The sequence below is a fragment of the Protopterus annectens genome, chromosome 11.part0, assembly GCF_019279795.1.
Source record: "Protopterus annectens isolate FY-2018-M chromosome 11.part0, PAN1.0, whole genome shotgun sequence".
NCBI classification, from domain to species: Eukaryota; Metazoa; Chordata; order Ceratodontiformes; family Protopteridae; genus Protopterus; species Protopterus annectens.
The window spans coordinates 540,075,276-540,091,990 of NC_056745.1; the positions used below are offsets into that span (position 1 = coordinate 540,075,276).

Consider the following 16,715-nt stretch of genomic DNA (forward strand, 5'->3'; position numbering starts at 1 on the left):
AAAAAAAAAATCTTTAGGCCTGCATGTTAATGGCTGTGTATGCCTCCCTATTAATGAGGAGGCAGTTAAAATCACTGATGATTATGGCATTGGGCAGAATGAGTGATTCTAGCAACTTCAGGTATAATGTATGGATTTCCTGATTCATGGTCTGGAACCTGTAGCTAGCAAGAATAAGGTAATGGATTTTTTGCATAGACATTTTGGCATGGAGTAGCTCAAGCTTGTCATATTATTTGACCTGCCTTGAGGTGTACTTATCCTTTATGCAGATATATAAACCTCTGTTTTTTGCTCTTTTGTGTTGAATGGGTGGTTAGAATGTATGAAAGGAACTACAGCCATGCACTGCTGGAGTGCCTGAGGATCCTAGCATTGAGCAACACCACCTTTAGCTTATCCTGAGTAGCTTTTGTTATGTTGGAAGGTTTGCCTGTTTGGCAGTGCCTAAAAAAGGCACTACAGGGGGGTGAATAATGTTTTGGCCAATATCCAAAAGCCCAGAGGTAACAGAGTAAGACTATCCCTGGTAAAGCGGCGTGGCATGTCAACCATGTCCTCCCACGCTGACAAGTATTGGACCCCATTGGAACAACACCAGTAGCCAAGTCAATTGTTAGAGTTGATCATTTTTTCGGTTATTGTGGCATCATCCTTGGAGATTGTACAATGCTGCTCAATACTAGGCTCATACCTTCCTGTGACACATTATTGCAGCTCAATCACATTTCTCTTCATATAGTCCAAGGAAGTACATCTTGGGTCATTCATGTCCACGTTCTATAACTGAGCCATATGGGTACTTTGGGGTAAGAGACCTGAAAGCTTGTGTGATCTGGTGTATCCTGGCCTCTTACAGGCAACTAACTGTAACCTTCTCCTTACCCAGCCGGGTAAGACGGACATCAGTGTATCTCACAATGGAGTCTCCTATGAGCAGAATATTGTGTTGTGGAGTGTTTCACCTTATGGGCTCAGTAGTTGAGGCACAGGGAGATGCGGATTTGTGCGTTATGATGGGAATTGTCTTGTGTATATGTGGGGTTTCTGAGGACTGCACCTGAGAGGCCTTTGAGGTTTGGTTAAGTTACAAGTTACCACCTCTGCATATGCAGGTCTGTGTGTGGTCCTTTGTGGGGGTTGTGAGTGATGTGTGTGAGTCAAGAGAATAAAACCAGCAGGACCACCACAGCTAAAAGCATCAAGTTTAATAAAAAAGTTAAGAGCTTTCGCATTGTAAGGTGAACGCTTCATCAGATCTAAAACCATCGTAAAAACAGCAAGCTGGCATACATAAATAATCACATAATAGAACCAATAAAACAATTAATAAATCAACTTGCGTCCCCCTCTAATGCAGGCTTTAAAGGGTCAGAGCTATTCAGCCCTGTTTACCTGTCAGCTTGCAGCTTAAGAATCCACAGTAACTCAGCATGTTCAGTGCGTTTCACTACCTCCCCTACTGTCAGCAAAATTTTAGAAGTAAATATATGACCTGAATGTTCTGCAATATGCCTAGCTGAAGCATTCTTAATATCACCCTTTCTAATGTCATATAGGTGTCTCCTAACTCTATCCTTTAGATTCTTGTTAGTTTTTCCTACATAGAAAATTGCAGGTAGCTAGACAGACATTTTCAGTACAACAATCATAGTACTTGTAGGGTGCAAAGACAAAATTTAAAAGGGTAGTTGAAAGCATGTTCCTTGGAAATAGAATTACATATGCAACAGCTACAACAGGCATAGGTGCCAGCCGTCATATGCAGCATACTTACCTTTTGTTTCATCCTGTTAGGTCCCTCCACATAGCTGTCTTTAAATTCAAGGCATTCCTATAAAAGAACCAAGGTGTTTCACCTACATAAGATGAGGTTTTCTCATCCATCCACAGTTAAGAATTTCTAGTTTCTATGTATATCATCACAAACAGAATGTACATCACTAGTATATTTCAAACCAAATCTTAGCTTAGTGGTTTGCTGATAATTTTTCTGACAACTTGAGAATTCTGTGTTAGATGAGGCTTAGAGGCACTACTACTACCAATATAGCATGATTTTGTCATAACCTCTTTGTAGAAAGTTGCCAGTCATATCTTCCAAAGTGGACTCAAATCTGGCATCTGAGGTGCATAACCTAGAGGCTCTCATGAACTGTCCTTTTACTATATTAGTATAAATGTGTCTGGGATGCATACTGTCTCTAGTTAAATGTAGCTTAGTGGTTTGCTGTTTGTACTTCATCAAAAAAAAAAAATCCCAACAAATCCAACAAAAGCTTGACAACTGGATGGGAAATTTGATGTTAATAGCTGGATGGGCTTTGATGTTCATTGTTATCTTTGCAACAGGATTTGCAACAAGCATGTCTTTTTAAGTCCCTTTAAAAATATTAAGAAGTTATGTTCTTACCATAACGTTCCATGTTAGTTGTCTTCTCGCCTTCTTTCTTGCTGGATGGGTTCGGAGCCGATCCTCGGCTCCGACTCGGCCTATACTATAGCTAGAGAGCTATTTTTACCGGCTCGAGTCAGCCCTATAACCACAATACCATGCGCTAACTCCCCAGATCTCGTTTGGAAGCTAAGACATAGTATAAATATAATATCATAATATCATAATCCTCATTTGCAAGTACGGGCTCCCTGCTAGTAACATTAAGGATACTGGGAAACCGTAACATGTTATATATCCAAAAATGGAAGGACTCGGAGACCTGAAGTCTATGGGGATGCAAGAAAGAAGGCGAGAAGAAGACAACTAACATGGAACATTATGGTAAGAACATAACTTCTTAATGTTAAGTTGTCATTCTTGCCTTCATTCTTGCTGGATGGGACAGCATCTTAGTCCTGGGTGGCTCAATGGAACAGACTCCTGAGTACGGTGGAACCAAAGTCAGCTCTATTTCTGGAGGCTATATCAAGTTTGTAATGGGCAATAAAGGTATGTTTGGAAGCTCATGTAGCTGCTGCACATATGGCATCTAGTGGTAACCTTGCTTGAAATGCCGTTGATGTTGATAGTGCCCTGGTTGAATGAGCTTTAGGCCTAGACGGAAGTTGCCTCTCTCTCAACTCATAGACAAAGGTAATAATAGATGACAACCATCTGGAAAGAGTAACCTTTGATACCGGAAGCCCTGTCTTTCCTGCAGCATAAGATAGAAAGAGCTGGTCTGACAGTTGTTTTCTCCTGTCTAGATAATACCGTAATTGGCGATGAACATCTAATGAATGTAATTTCTGCTCAGCCCTGTTGGCATAGTCTGGGAAGAAGACAGGCAAGTCAATGGAGTGGTTTAGATTGGTTTCCAAGGACACTTTCAGTAGGAAGGAAGGGTTTGTTATGAGAGTTACCCTTGTCTTTGTGAAAGACCAAATAAGGGGGACGGACCGACAAAGCTTGAAGTTCCAATACCCTTCTGGCAGATGTTATGGCTACTAAAAACAGAGTTTTCCAAGAAAGAAGCTTGAGGGAGTAAGAAGCTGCAGGTTCAAAGGGAGGCAGAATCAATGAGGTTAGAACTAAATTCAAATCCCATTGTGGAGGTGGATCTTTAACTGGAGGTCTAAGCAAAAAGATGCCCTTGAGGAAGGCTTTACAAAGTTTGTGGGACATAATATTTGCTTCTGACAGCCCAACATGAAAATTAACAATGGCCGCTAATTGTACCCTGATAGTGGCTGACGATGACCCTGAATGAAAAAGCTCCGCCAGAAAATCTAGAACCTTATGAATGGGCGCATGGAAAGGATCTAGGGACTTAGTTTGTGCCCAATGCGAAAAATGCTTCCATTTACTCGCATATGTCTTCCTAGTATTGGACTTATGGGAAGCTAGAATGATATCACGAACAGGAGGAGAAATAAGGGGAAGCCTGGCTAAGGCTGGAAGTGGAGCAACCAAGCTGTGAGGTTGAGGGAATGAAGAGACTGATGCAGCTTGCCCGTGAGATGGGTCAAGAGATCCGGAAGAGGTTCCAGATACCAAGGCTGTTCCAGTAGGTAACTGTGCAGAAACGGAAACCATACTTGTCGAGGCCAAAACGGGGCAATGAGGATCATTTTGGATCTCAATGCGGTTGCTTTCTGAATTAATTGCGTGATCAATGACAAGGGAGGAAAGGCATATAGAAGACCCCGGGGCCAATCGTGAACAAGAGCGTCTCTGGGGGTATGGCCTGGTAGAGGAAAGTGTGTAAAGAAGTCGAGGCACTTACTGTTTTGAGGAGTTGCAAAAAGATCGCAGCAAGGCTGGCCCCACTTCTGAAATATTCTGTCTGCTACCGCTTGATTTAGAGACCACTCGTGAGGCATGAGGATAGTTCTGCTCAATCTGTCCACTATGACGTTGGACTTCCCGGGGATGTGCATTGCTATCAGAAACCGTTGAGAGGAAATCACCCATTGCCAAAGTCTGAGTGCTTCTCGACATAGGGGGTAGGACTTTGTTCCGCCCTGCTTGTTTATGTACCACACTACAGACATATTGTCCGTTTGAACTGCTATAGTCCCTGTGGGAAGAGAGCTCTGAAGGGCTTGCAACGTCAAAAGCACTGCCATCATCTCCAGGACATTAATGTGCAAGTGGCATTCTGATTGTTGCCATGTGCCCTGGACCGTCCTGCCCTGATAATGCCCCACCACCCGATCAGGGAGGCATCCGTTGTCACCGTGGCAACTGGGTGGGGGAGAACAAAGGGTCTGCCCTGAAGGAGCTGAGGGGAAACCATCCACCAGGAGAGATGATTCTTGCAAAAGAAGGGGTTATCAAACTATTGTGAGTCATTGGTAGCTGTTGAAAGGACCACTGAAAAAACAGCATCCACTGAAGGAGCCTCATGTGGAAGCGGGCTAATGGGAGAAGAAGAATCGCCGCTGCCTTGAGGCCTAACGCTTTCAATACTAGCTTGACTTGAACTCTGTTGGGCTGAAACAGGGACTGAACATTCCGCCTTATGTTTGTCACTCTCTGAGGTGGTAATGTTGCAGACATTTCTGTGGTGTTTAATACGGCACCTATAAAGTTTATACATCGACAAGGCGACAAGGAGGACTTTGCAAAATTTATAGAAATACCTAGACTGTTGCAAAGTTGAATAGTGTAATCCCTGGCCATTATAAGATGCTGCTTGGTGGTAGCGGAAATGAGCCAGTCGTCTGTCTCAGGTGAGCCATGACCACTGCCAAGCATTTGGTGAACACCCGGGGGGCTGTGGTGAGACCAAAGGGGAGGGTTCTGAATTGATAATGAGTGGCTCCCAGCCGGAAGCGGAGAAACCTCCTGGAGCGCCTGTGTATCTTAATATGATAGTACGCGTCCTGGAGGTCTAAGGAGCACATCCAGTTGTCTCTGCCCAAAAAAGGGTAGAATGGACTGCAGTGTTACCATTCAAAATGTTGCCTTTTGTACAGAGTTGTTCAATCTGCTGAGGTCCAAAATGGGTCTCCAGTCTTTTTTGGTACCAAAAAGAATCTGGAGTAGATTCCGGATCCTAGCTGATCTGCTGGGACTGCCTGGATGACACTCTTTTGTTAACAGCTTTTTTATTTCTAGCTGAGCCTGACCCCTTTGTGCGGATGGTACGTCTGGTAGGGGGGTCTTGGCGGTTGTACCGGAGGGGAAGTGAAGAGAATTTTGTAACTCTCGGATATGATCTTCTGTACCCATGCGTCTTGGGAGAGGGATTGCCAGGCTTCCGGGTACAGAGATAATCTTCCCCCGACTGCCTCCGAAGGCGGACAGTCGGGCAGCTTCTCAGGGATGCTGAAAGGGCTGGTCAGGGAAAGATTCCCTGGAACCCTGGTTCTGTGGACCCCCTCTGCCCCTAGGGCGGCGTCTGTTATTATTCCCCCCTCTGCCTCTAGGGGGAAATTCACCATGTGCGGCAGGCGCGACTCCCTGTGGTTTGCGGAACCACATCTTTCCACCTCTGTCCCTTAGGATAAGGTCTAGGTGGTGTGGAAAAATGGACTCCCACGGCAGAGAGAGTCTTACCATCTTGCTCGCATTTGGTGAGGGTATTCTTCACCTGAGGTCCAAACAATTCTGAACCATCAAAGGGGATGTTGGTGAAGGATGCCTTGAAGGGATCGGCAAAGTTACAGTCTCGCATCCAAGCGTGACGTCTCAATGCAACACCTGTGCCAGCGGCCCTACTCGCTCCATCGGCTGCGTAAGAGATCAACCGCATGGAGGAGTTAACAATGGAGTTCAGGATGGCCAGCTGGGAGTTTATCTTGTCCTGATATCCCACAGCAGAAGGATCCTGTACCGTTTCACCCAGCTCTTTGAGCAGGTCTCTCTGAAGGCGGGTGAAATGACAAATAGTTCAGCGATCGCATAGTAAAGGTAGCTGAAGCAAATGTCCACTTTCCGTACCTGTCCATGGTCCTGGACTCTGTTAGGAGGATGAACGGGTACAGAAGGATCAGCCAAGTCCTTCTTAGTGGCTGCTGCTACCACCATAGCATCAACTGAAACGCCTTCAGTGAGAAAGGACTTGTCCTCTGGTGCAGAAATAAATTTAGAAGGCCTCCTAGGGGTAGGTTCCATTGAATCAGGAGCTGCCCACGCCTTTCTAGCCACTACCTCCATTAGTGGGTCGAAAGGGGGAGACACCCAGGAGGTGGAAGGGCGAGACCCAAAAGCGTCAAGGTAAACCGACTCGTCCTCGGAAGGTTTGAGAGTGGACCAATTTCCCCTCTGTTTTAGGATCTCTAGGATGTCTGAAAGAGACATCCTCAGAGGGGGATCTGGGGGAACCCTCCGACTCATCCAAGTCGGTGTCTGACGTGACAGACTCGGGTGAGTCTATGTGGTTCCTCTTGCACTTTTCCTAGGGGGTTCCCCTGAAACTTCAGGGGAGCCCTCGGAAGAGGAGACACCCAAGGTGGGTACCCTAAGCTTCGGATCTCTGCTGTCAGATATAGGAGGGTGGCCAGAGACCGTAACAGGCACTGTAGAGGGAGGGGAGGAGCTGCAGAACTTAACCTTGGAGTGGACACTGGGTCCAGCACGCTCATCACCTCGAAGGCCCCCCCATCAGATACCAAAGGTAGTCCCGGCTCCGAAGAGACCGGAACCGCCCCCGGCACAGACAGAGAAGGCTCCGAGAATGATGTCGGGGCCGAACTAACCAGAGCCGAAGCTCCAAGAGGGAGAGCGGGGTCGGACAAGGGTCCGATTCCACTCGCCCCCTCGGAGCCGACAATGGAGTCCCGGCACCCGGACCTCTCCACAGACGGAACCAATGAAGAGGTCGGAGCCAACGACACCGGAGTCGAAGGTGGGAGTATCGGCTCAGACGTGGGTAAGGTTACGGTTCCGACAAACTCCGGCTCCGAACTAGAGAGGCGAGTTTGAGGAGGAATTGATAGCGGTACTGAAGGCGCCACAGTCTGGTGAGATGGGCTCTGGAGCATTTGGGCTAGTGACAGATTTTATGAGCCTACTGACCCACCCTCTCGATGTCGTGATCCGAGAGCCTGGATGACCTAGATGAGTGAGTCCTATGACTCCGCTTCGACAGGAGAGGGGATCTCGGAGTCTATCGAGGGGGATCTAGAGCGCTTGCGCGCTGGGGTCAGCTCCGATGCTGGTTTCGGAGTGGATACCACTTTACCCACCTCGGATCTGGATGGAACCGATGTTAGAGCCATCTTGATAACACCAGCCCTCAACTCAGAAGCTGGAGCCGAGGGTTTGGCGGTTTTTGAAGACTTCCCCGAGCCAGACTTGGACGGGGAGTCATCAGGCTTTAACAAGCCCTTTAGGATGAGCTTATTACGCCTCTCCTGCAGGACTCGAACTAAACCCGTGACAGACGGAACAAGAGTCCTGCAGGTGTAAAGGCCCCAAGCAATAGACACAAGAAGTGTGACCGTCTGTCAGAGACATTTTCTGACAGCAAGAGTCACACTAGACCTTAGTGTCTTTGGACATAGTCCTAACCACAGTCAGTCCACACACACACACACACACTCAACTTAAAATTAGGAAAGTTAAGGGAACTGACTAAAACCCCCCACACACAGACACTATAAGGGGTGGGGAAACTGAGGTAAAGCCCGTAGGCCCAAAGATAAAAATTAACTAGAGAGAAACTACCTGAAAATTTAGTTAAATAGAATAAATCTCTTACTGACCTGAGCTGGTAAAAAAAGACAACCTCGCAGCGAAGCGGCAAACGAGATCTGGGGAGTTAGCGCATGGTATTGTCGGTTATAGGGCTGCCTCGAGCCGGTAAAAATAGCTCTCGAGTTATAGTATAGGCTGAGTCGGAGCAGAGGATCGGCTCCGAACCCATCCAGCAAGAATGAAGGCGAGAATGACAACTTAACATTTGATTTTATATTTATTCTTATGTATTGCATGCTTCTCAATTAGTCACACTTGCTTTTGTTTCTGTACTTTTGGATGGTGGCTGACAAGGTTTTCTGAAGCACCCACCAACTCAGTTACCAAACAATAATCCTCACAATTGTATGCCATACCAAAGGCAATCTTTTGCTGAAAAATTTTCAAGCCTGCATGAACTAAAGACTACTGGTGATTCCCTGATGGGTGAGAAAAGTAAACCTGTATCATATGTTTTTAAGAAATCTGCTTGTGTGAGGGTAGACACCTAAATTATCAAGGCTGCGCATTTCACATGTTTTCACTAGTTAATTGCCTAGAGTGATACTTAAATACACAGTGAATTTCTGTCCCTTTGTCTTTTGCTAAAACGATTTCAAGCCTGCATAAACTAAAGCACTGCTGGTGATTCCCTGCCAGTGCTATCTACCCTCTCATTTGCTGATTTGCCTTTTAAACCTAGTGTTTTTAAGATGCTCACCCCTACTGTAAATTGAGCTTAACAGGCTCCTCCCTTACTACACCGCTGATGATACTGAATTATTTGCCTTTCCTTGTGCTTGCATTGAAAAAGTGCATTTTGCCTCATTGTCTGTTCTACTGATTTACTTAATCTAAATTAATTTTTTTGCTAGCTGTTGGATAAAGTACTGTATTCTTACACTCTAGCAAGCACTTGTTTTTACATCAAGAGGTCAGTGGATTATCAGTCTAGTGCACTAGAAGGTAGCTCGGTCTGTTCAGGTCGGCAAAACACTTCAGATTTCTGCATCAAGAAAATAAGTAGATTTTGTCTATTGCACTTTTTAAACTGTACTGCAATTGATCACTGCATTTTTCTGCTTCTTTAATGTTGTGCCTACATATTTTCTCCACTTATTTTCAACTGTATTTTCAGCCGAGATAGCATAGTGTACATTCAGACCTGCTGAATCCAGCCTGTTTTTGTTGCACTCTAACACTTAACCAGCCACCTTACATTAAGAAAGGCTCCCTTGCACCCTGTGGCAAAACTGTGCGGCTCCAGCCTTGTCTGAGCTGCGCTGCGGATTGCTGGAGTAAGGTTCATTACGTACTTTCCTATTGGTAGATTAGCTTAAAACTGTTTAATTTTGCCTGTATTTAAACCCTGCGCTTGTTTGTTACTAAGCATCGCACAATGAAGGTTAGCAGTGCCCTGTATAGATGCAAATGCCTTGAAACACAATGTTTCCCAAGGCAACTGTCAGTGGAACCCTTGCAAGCTTCTCTGTTGTACTAAAGGGAACTCAGCTGCACACTCAGCAGCGCTGCCACTCATCATCCACAACCCTCAATTTAACAACCCTTGATGGTCCTAGGGCAAAAACTGGTCAATCTTGCCCAATCCTTTCCTTCATAGATTGATAGTCCTTGAACAAAAACTAAACTGGTCAGTCTTGCCCACTCTTTTCCCTAACAGCTCATACAGTAAAAAGCTGCTATAATGGACAGATAGTTTCCCATCATTTCTCCAGTCAGCCTGATTGACACGGGAATACTGATGCAATGTAATTGCCTCCTGTATACGGACAACCATTTACTCCTACAGCAATTAAATGCCCTTTGCGAGAGATGCAAGTACACTATGAAATTGGAATTACTTCTCTCATGCAACAAACTGGAAACCACAAACTAAAGACACGACACAAACCCACATACATAAAGGTGCTCACTAGAAGTATACCAAAAGTTCAGAGACCTCCTAAACAAAGTGCACACATTGTTATGCAAATAGAAACCATTACAAAACACCACATACAAATGTGTCTCAACAAATAAACCCCTAATGCAAAACACATCTAAACAAAACATCCTGGTCATAGGCGACTCCACAGTGAGACAAACAGATGTTCCCTCTCCAGGATGGACAAGGAGAAAGTCACAGTCAGCTGCCTTTCAGGTGCCAAGATCCATCAGAAAACACATACACTCAAGTCATTCAACAAGAACTGTTATGATTTGGTCATAGCTCATGTTGGTGTGAATGACTTGAGACATACCTCTCTGGACTAAATGAAGACAGAGAGATGTGTGTCCCAGGCAGAAATGACCCTAGCTCTAAGCAGCATTCTACCTTCTCTCAGGATGATGCCACAGTATAAACAAAAAATGATGGACTTCAACAATTGGCTTAGCTTCTGGTGTCAGTCCAGGAGGGTCCAGTACCTGTCAGCCTGGGATGACATGGTCAACGGGCCATGCTGTGTTGCCAGAGATGGTCTTGCACCAGTCTCCTCTAGGCTTATGGATACTGACAAAGGGGCTTGCATCTCCATGGCAAATTTTAGGCAATGTCAAAACAAAAGTTCTGACATAAAATTCACGTGAGGCAAACTCAAGGTTCTGCTTAATTGTTAGAAATCTAAATATGAAACTGCACTGCCTGGAAGCACTCCACCTTGGAAGATGCTGACGTCTGTGCAGTCACTGACACATGGTTCAAGGCTGCGGAAAGCACGCCAGCTGTGCGAGGCTACAATGCCTTCCATATTTTCAGACCACAAAATGAGCAAGAAAGACCGGTGGAGGGGTATCCAACTTCATTAAAGCCAAGTACATCTCGGGACTGGTCATACAGTACGACTCTCTTGAACTATTCCAAGTTGAATTAACTCTAGGCAAAATACCCTACCACATCATTGCTAACTCTAGGTCCCACACCATGGACCAAGAAAAGCACACCGTCTACCTGGATTTACTGCAATTACTCTCCATACAAACCAACACCTTAGTCAAGGGCGTCTTCAACTGTCCTTCCCTCAACTGGGTGACATACGAGTGCAAACATGCTCACCCAGAGGTTCCTGGACTTTAATTAAAATGCTTGGGAAAAGATAATCTGTATCCACACAAGGGACTCAAATGTCCTAGACATAGATCCACTTAGTGCACTCTAACCATAGCCGGAGAACTGGCTTCATTCATTCCAGCGGAGTGGAGAACGACAACAGTAATACTGTTGCACAAAGTGGGGGCATCAATAGACCCTGAGAACTACAGACCCATAAATCTTACCCATCATATCCTGCAACGCCATGGAAAAAATCAACAAGGACATAAGCGACCTTCAAACCCTAGATTCAACCCAATATGGATTTGTTAAGGGTAGATCATGCTTATTAAACCTGGTGGACTTCTTCAGGAAAGTCAAAGCCCTGGACCAAAGTAAGAAAGTGCATATCGCCTATCTCGTCCTGGCCAAGGCTTTTGACACAATCCCCCACTCAGGTACCATTGAAAAAAGTACAGTTTTGTACCTACCATAAATGTAGATGTTCGAAGATCCACATTGCTGCAGTCCTTACATATGGGTAGTCCGCTGTCCTCGGTCGGCCCGAATACCAAAGTATTAGGCTGACGGCGGTCAAGGCGCTTAAAACTGACATCAGAACGTCAGGGTACAAAAGCGCATGACCGACGTCATTTCCTCAGTCTTTTCTTGCCCCAGATGTCAGAAGGCCCTAACAAGAAAGGCCAAAGCCAAAAACCAGCAAAACCTAACCAACCACCCGTGCACTAACCATATTTACACTATGTACAACACAAAAGTACAGTTTTGTACCTACCATAAATGTAGATGTTCGAGGATCCACATTGCTGCAGTCCTTACACTTGGGTAGTCCGCTGTCCTCGGTCGGCCCGAATATCAAAGTATAAGGCTGACGTCGGTCAAGGCACATTTGACTGACATCAGGACGTCAGGGTACAAATGCGCATGACCGACGTCATATCCTCAGTCTTTTCTTGCCCCAGATGTCAGAAGACCCTAAAAATAAAGGTCAAAACCAAAAGACAGCAAACAAACAACCAACCACCCTTGCACTAATTATATGTACAATATATACAATATACACAATATTTACAACCCAACCCACACCACCACCTTCAACAACAGAGGGAAGGAGGGATATTGGACTGCAGCAATGTGGCTCTTCGAACATCTACATTTATGGTAGGTACAAAACTGTACTATGTTCTTCATCTCACACTGCTGCAGTCCTTACACTTGGGTAGAATCCCAAAGCAGAGGTAAGGGAGGATGGCCAAACTATAGAAGCATTAGGAGCTGCCAAAATGCCTTGCAAAACAGCAGTGGCAAAACCAGCCCTAGATTTAGAGTAAAGTGGAAGGTGGTAATGCTTAGAGAAAGTATGCACTGAACTCCAAGTAGCTGCCTCCAAAATATCTTTGGTAGCCACCCCCTCAAAAAGCTGTCAAGTGGCAGTAGCCCTAGTGGAATGAGGCCTAATCCCAGCTGTAATCTCCTTACCATGATGGGAATAACAGAAAGCAATACAAAACCCAATCCACTTAGAAATAGTTTGTTTTGAAACAGGTTTGCCCTGAGAACCCAAAGCAAAAGAAACAAACAACTGCTGAGACTGCCTGAACCCTTTAGTTCTGTCCAAATAATATCGCAACTGCCTGTGTACATCTAAAGTGTGCAAAATCTTTTCCCTTTATTTTGGGGTTTGCATAAAAAGTAGGCAAATGAATAGTTTGGTTTAAAGCCACACTAGAAACCACTTTAGGCATAAAGGAAGGATTAGTACAAAGATACCCTGTCCTTATGGAAAATTAAGAAAGGCTCAACAGCCATAAGGGCCTGTAATTCAGAAACCCTTCTTGCAGAGGTAATGGCCAACAAAAAGCAGTCTTCCAAGATAAATATTTCAACTCAGTAGTAGCTGCAGGCTCAAAAGGTTGTAGAGTGAGTTTCTCCAACACAAAATTGAGATCCCAAGCAGGAGTAGGAGCTCTACGGGGGTCTTATATTCTTTGCCCTCTAAGAAATTGCTTAAACAAAGGATGAGAAAATAATGGTGGGTCACAGTCATAGTGAGCAGAAATTGCTGCAGCATGAACCTTTATAGAGGAGAAGGACAAACCTTTGTCCAATAACTCAGTAAGGTATTGAAGAGCCACACTTAAATTAGGTTTAGGAACATCAAAACCCTTTGCAGTACTCCAAAATAAAAATCTCCTCCATTTATCTGCGTAAACTTTCCTTGTACTAGGCCTTCTGGCCTCCAAAATAACATTCAAAACTTGTTGTGGAAGTTGAGACCCTCCAGGGTTTAAAACAGAATATGCCAGGCTGTCAGATGTAGAGAATGAAGTTTGACATTGAGTAAATGACTGTTCTCCTGAGACAGCAGGTGAGGAATCAAGGCAAAGGCCATGGAGGCTCCTGTACCAGACTTCTCAGTAATGGGTACCAGTGCTGTCGAGGCCAATCTGGAGCTATTAAAATCATGTTTGGCTTGTCCTGTCTGACCTTCAGCAGTACCTTTGGGAGGAGAGGCAGAGGTGGAAAGGCATACACGTGAAGATTGCTCCAATTGAATGAGAGAGCATCCACTTTCCAAGCTGAGGATGAAACCTTTTGTGCAAAACTTTGGCAGCTGGTAATTTAGTGGAGAAGCGAACAGATCTATGTCTGGAGTTCCCCATAACACTGTCAATCTCTGAAATACATGAGGATCCAATTTCCACTCGTGGGGATCCATAATTTGTCTGCTCAACACATCTGCTAAGGAGTTCTGTGCTCCTGGCAGAAACCTCGCCTGAAGATTTAGCTGTAAACTGAGAGCAGTCTCCCACAAAATCATTGCTTGTCTGCATAGAGGATAAGAATGTGTTCCCCTTGCTTGTTGATGTACCACATGACAGTTGTGTTGTCTGTTTGAATCAACACCTGCCCTGGAAGAAGTAAATCCTTGAAAGCTATCAATGCAAATTGGACTGCTAACATCTCCTTCAAGTTGATATGTAGATGTTGAAGTCTGGCAGGCCACTTGTCTTGTATCCATTTTCCATTTAGATGAGCTCCCCAAGCTTTGTCTGAGGCATCTGTCGTTAAAATCTGACTCGCCTCTGGCCGGGTCACAGACAGTCCCTTGTTTAGGTGACATTCCTGAGCCTACCACAAAAATTCCTTTTGAATGCAAGGTATTATTTGAATGACAGTGTCCAAATCTTGGCAGTGCTGTGTCCATACATTCTTGAGATACCATTGTAGCTTCCTCATATGCAGTTTGGCATTGGGAAGTACCAGAATACAAGATGCCATGAACCCCAAGGCTTGAAGGACTGTCCTTGCAGTCAGCCTGGACTGATGAGACAACTGATGGAAGTAAAGAGAAAGATTCTTTTGTTTGTCCGGGGTCAAAAAGGCCATCTGGGATGCTGTATTCAGTCTCACACCCAGAAAGCACATGTCCTGAGAGGGTACTAGACTGGACTTTATTTCGTTCACAGAATACCCCAGGCATCTTAACACTGCCATCACATACTGTAAATGATGAAGTTCGTCCTTTCCTTGGGCCAGTAATAGGCAATCGTCCAAATAAGGATAGATCTGTATTCCTCTTAGCCTGAAAAAAGCTACCACTGGAGCCAGAACCTTCGTGAACACTCTGGGCGCAGTAGATAAGCCAAAGGGCAATGCAGAGAACTGATAATGTGAAGTCCCAGCCCGAAAACGCAGATACTTCCTGCAACTGGGCCTGATAGGAACATGAAGGTAAGCCTCCTTGAGATCCAGGGTCACCATCCAGTGATCTTTGCCCAGCAGAGGTAAAAGCTGTTGTAACGTTAACATTTTGAACTTGGGAATGTCCAGATATGTGTTGAGGATGGATAAATCCAAAATTGGTCTCCACGTGTAACTTTCTTTGGTACTAGAAACAGGCGAGAATAAAATCCTAGGCCCACTTCTGGCAGAGGAACCGGTTGTATGGCCCCTATTTGAAGTAGTAGAGAAATTTGTTTGTGAGCCTCTAGTCTTTGCTGAGGAGGAACGTCCGGCATGCCTTTGAAAGGAGGCAAGGTATGGAAATAAAACTTGTAACCCTGGTGTATGATATCCAATACCCATTTGTCTTGGGTAACCAACATCCAATTTTCCTTGAAGAGTGCTAACCTTCCTCCCAAAGGTGCTGCCAGGCAAGAAGGATCTGGCAGCTGAAAAATAGGTCATTGGGCCTGTTTACGAAAGGACTGGCCCCTGCCCTCACCCGAAGATTGTGCAGGGGAACTCCCTGTTCTAGGCCTGAAAGAACTCTGAGCTCTGCCCCTACCACGTCTAGATCTACCCCTAGACTGAGAATCATAAGAAGGATACGTCCACCCCTTAGCAGGCCAATTCCTACTAAACTTCGGAGGCTGAACTTGCAAAAAATCTTTAACAGTCTGCATAGACTTAGCCTTGTCTTCCATTTTCTTCAAGACGGACTCCACAGGTGAACCAAACAACACATCAGACTGCAAAGGAGCATCCAAAATCCTTGGCTTAACATGGTCACATAAATTCTGATCCTTCAACCAGGCGTGCCTGCGAAGAACTGAGCCAGTGGCAGCCACCCTAGACGAGGCCTGCACAGCATCAAAACCACACTGTAATGAATGCTTACCCACCTGTTCAGAGACATGCACCAAATCTTGCAATTCTTTACACTCAATGCCTTCTGCCAGAGCATCCACCTTAGATTTCAATAGAGAAAGAAGAAAGTTTTGATATTTCAACATATGAAACTGGCAATTCAAAGCCCTCATAGCTAAAGTAGAAGATGTATAGACCTTCTTTCCCCATCTATCCAAAGCTCTGGCTTCTTTATCTAGAGGAACCGGATTTTTTACAATAGAGGCCTTGACACCCTTAGGTCCCTGACTAATAGTTTCTGGGTCCGCCCTAGGACTCTTATAAAGATATTTGTGAGCCTCAGGCACCCTGTAATACCTATCCGCTTTAACAGGAGCAGGAGCCAGAGAATCAGGATTAAGGGAAGCCTCTGCAAACACATCTTCCACAACATCCAGAACAGGGGTATAGCCAAAGGCCTATGCTGGGGTAACAAAAATTCCCTAAGCCTTTTCCTAGAATCAGAGAAGTCCTGACCTTCCCACTTAAAATGTTCCCTCATAGAATGAAGTGTCTCTGAAAAGAAAAATCCTCTGGAGGAGAAGCAGAAGGAGTGAATCATCTGCATCAGAATCAGAGTAAGGAGAGTACTCCTGCAAGTCTTCAGCCGAAGACTCTGAAACATCCGAAGCTTGTTCAAAACTTCCCAACTCTGGCTCCACCCTAGGCCTCTTATCAGGAGGGGGCATAGAACCTCTAATCAGAGTAATCAAATCTTCTGCCATTTTAAGCATGTGCTTCTTAGGCACAGACCCTGCTGAACTAGGAGTGACCCCAACAGGAGCTAAAACTGGCCTGCCTCTGGGAGAAGCCTTGGAAACAGAAGGAGAAGGCCTAACCACCCTAGGAAGGGAGGGGAGTACAGTAACTTGAGAAGCCCCTTCAGCCTGACTGTCTCCTGAGAGACTA

At 45.2% G+C, this 16,715-nt stretch overlaps 1 protein-coding gene across 2 annotated transcripts in view; it reads right to left on the reverse strand.

Annotated features, from left to right (window-relative positions):
• Window positions 1–16,715, reverse strand: part of SSBP1 (single stranded DNA binding protein 1) — a gene marked incomplete at its 5' end in the record, with an annotated part of 1,088,662 nt that overhangs the window by 135,650 nt on the left and 936,297 nt on the right. Inside the window, 1 exon segment of one of the 2 annotated variants that reach the window (XM_044088049.1) lies at window positions 1,778–1,834. Within the exon segment in view, the coding sequence (XP_043943984.1) occupies window positions 1,824–1,834 (11 nt within the window). 2 annotated transcript variants of the gene reach the window in all.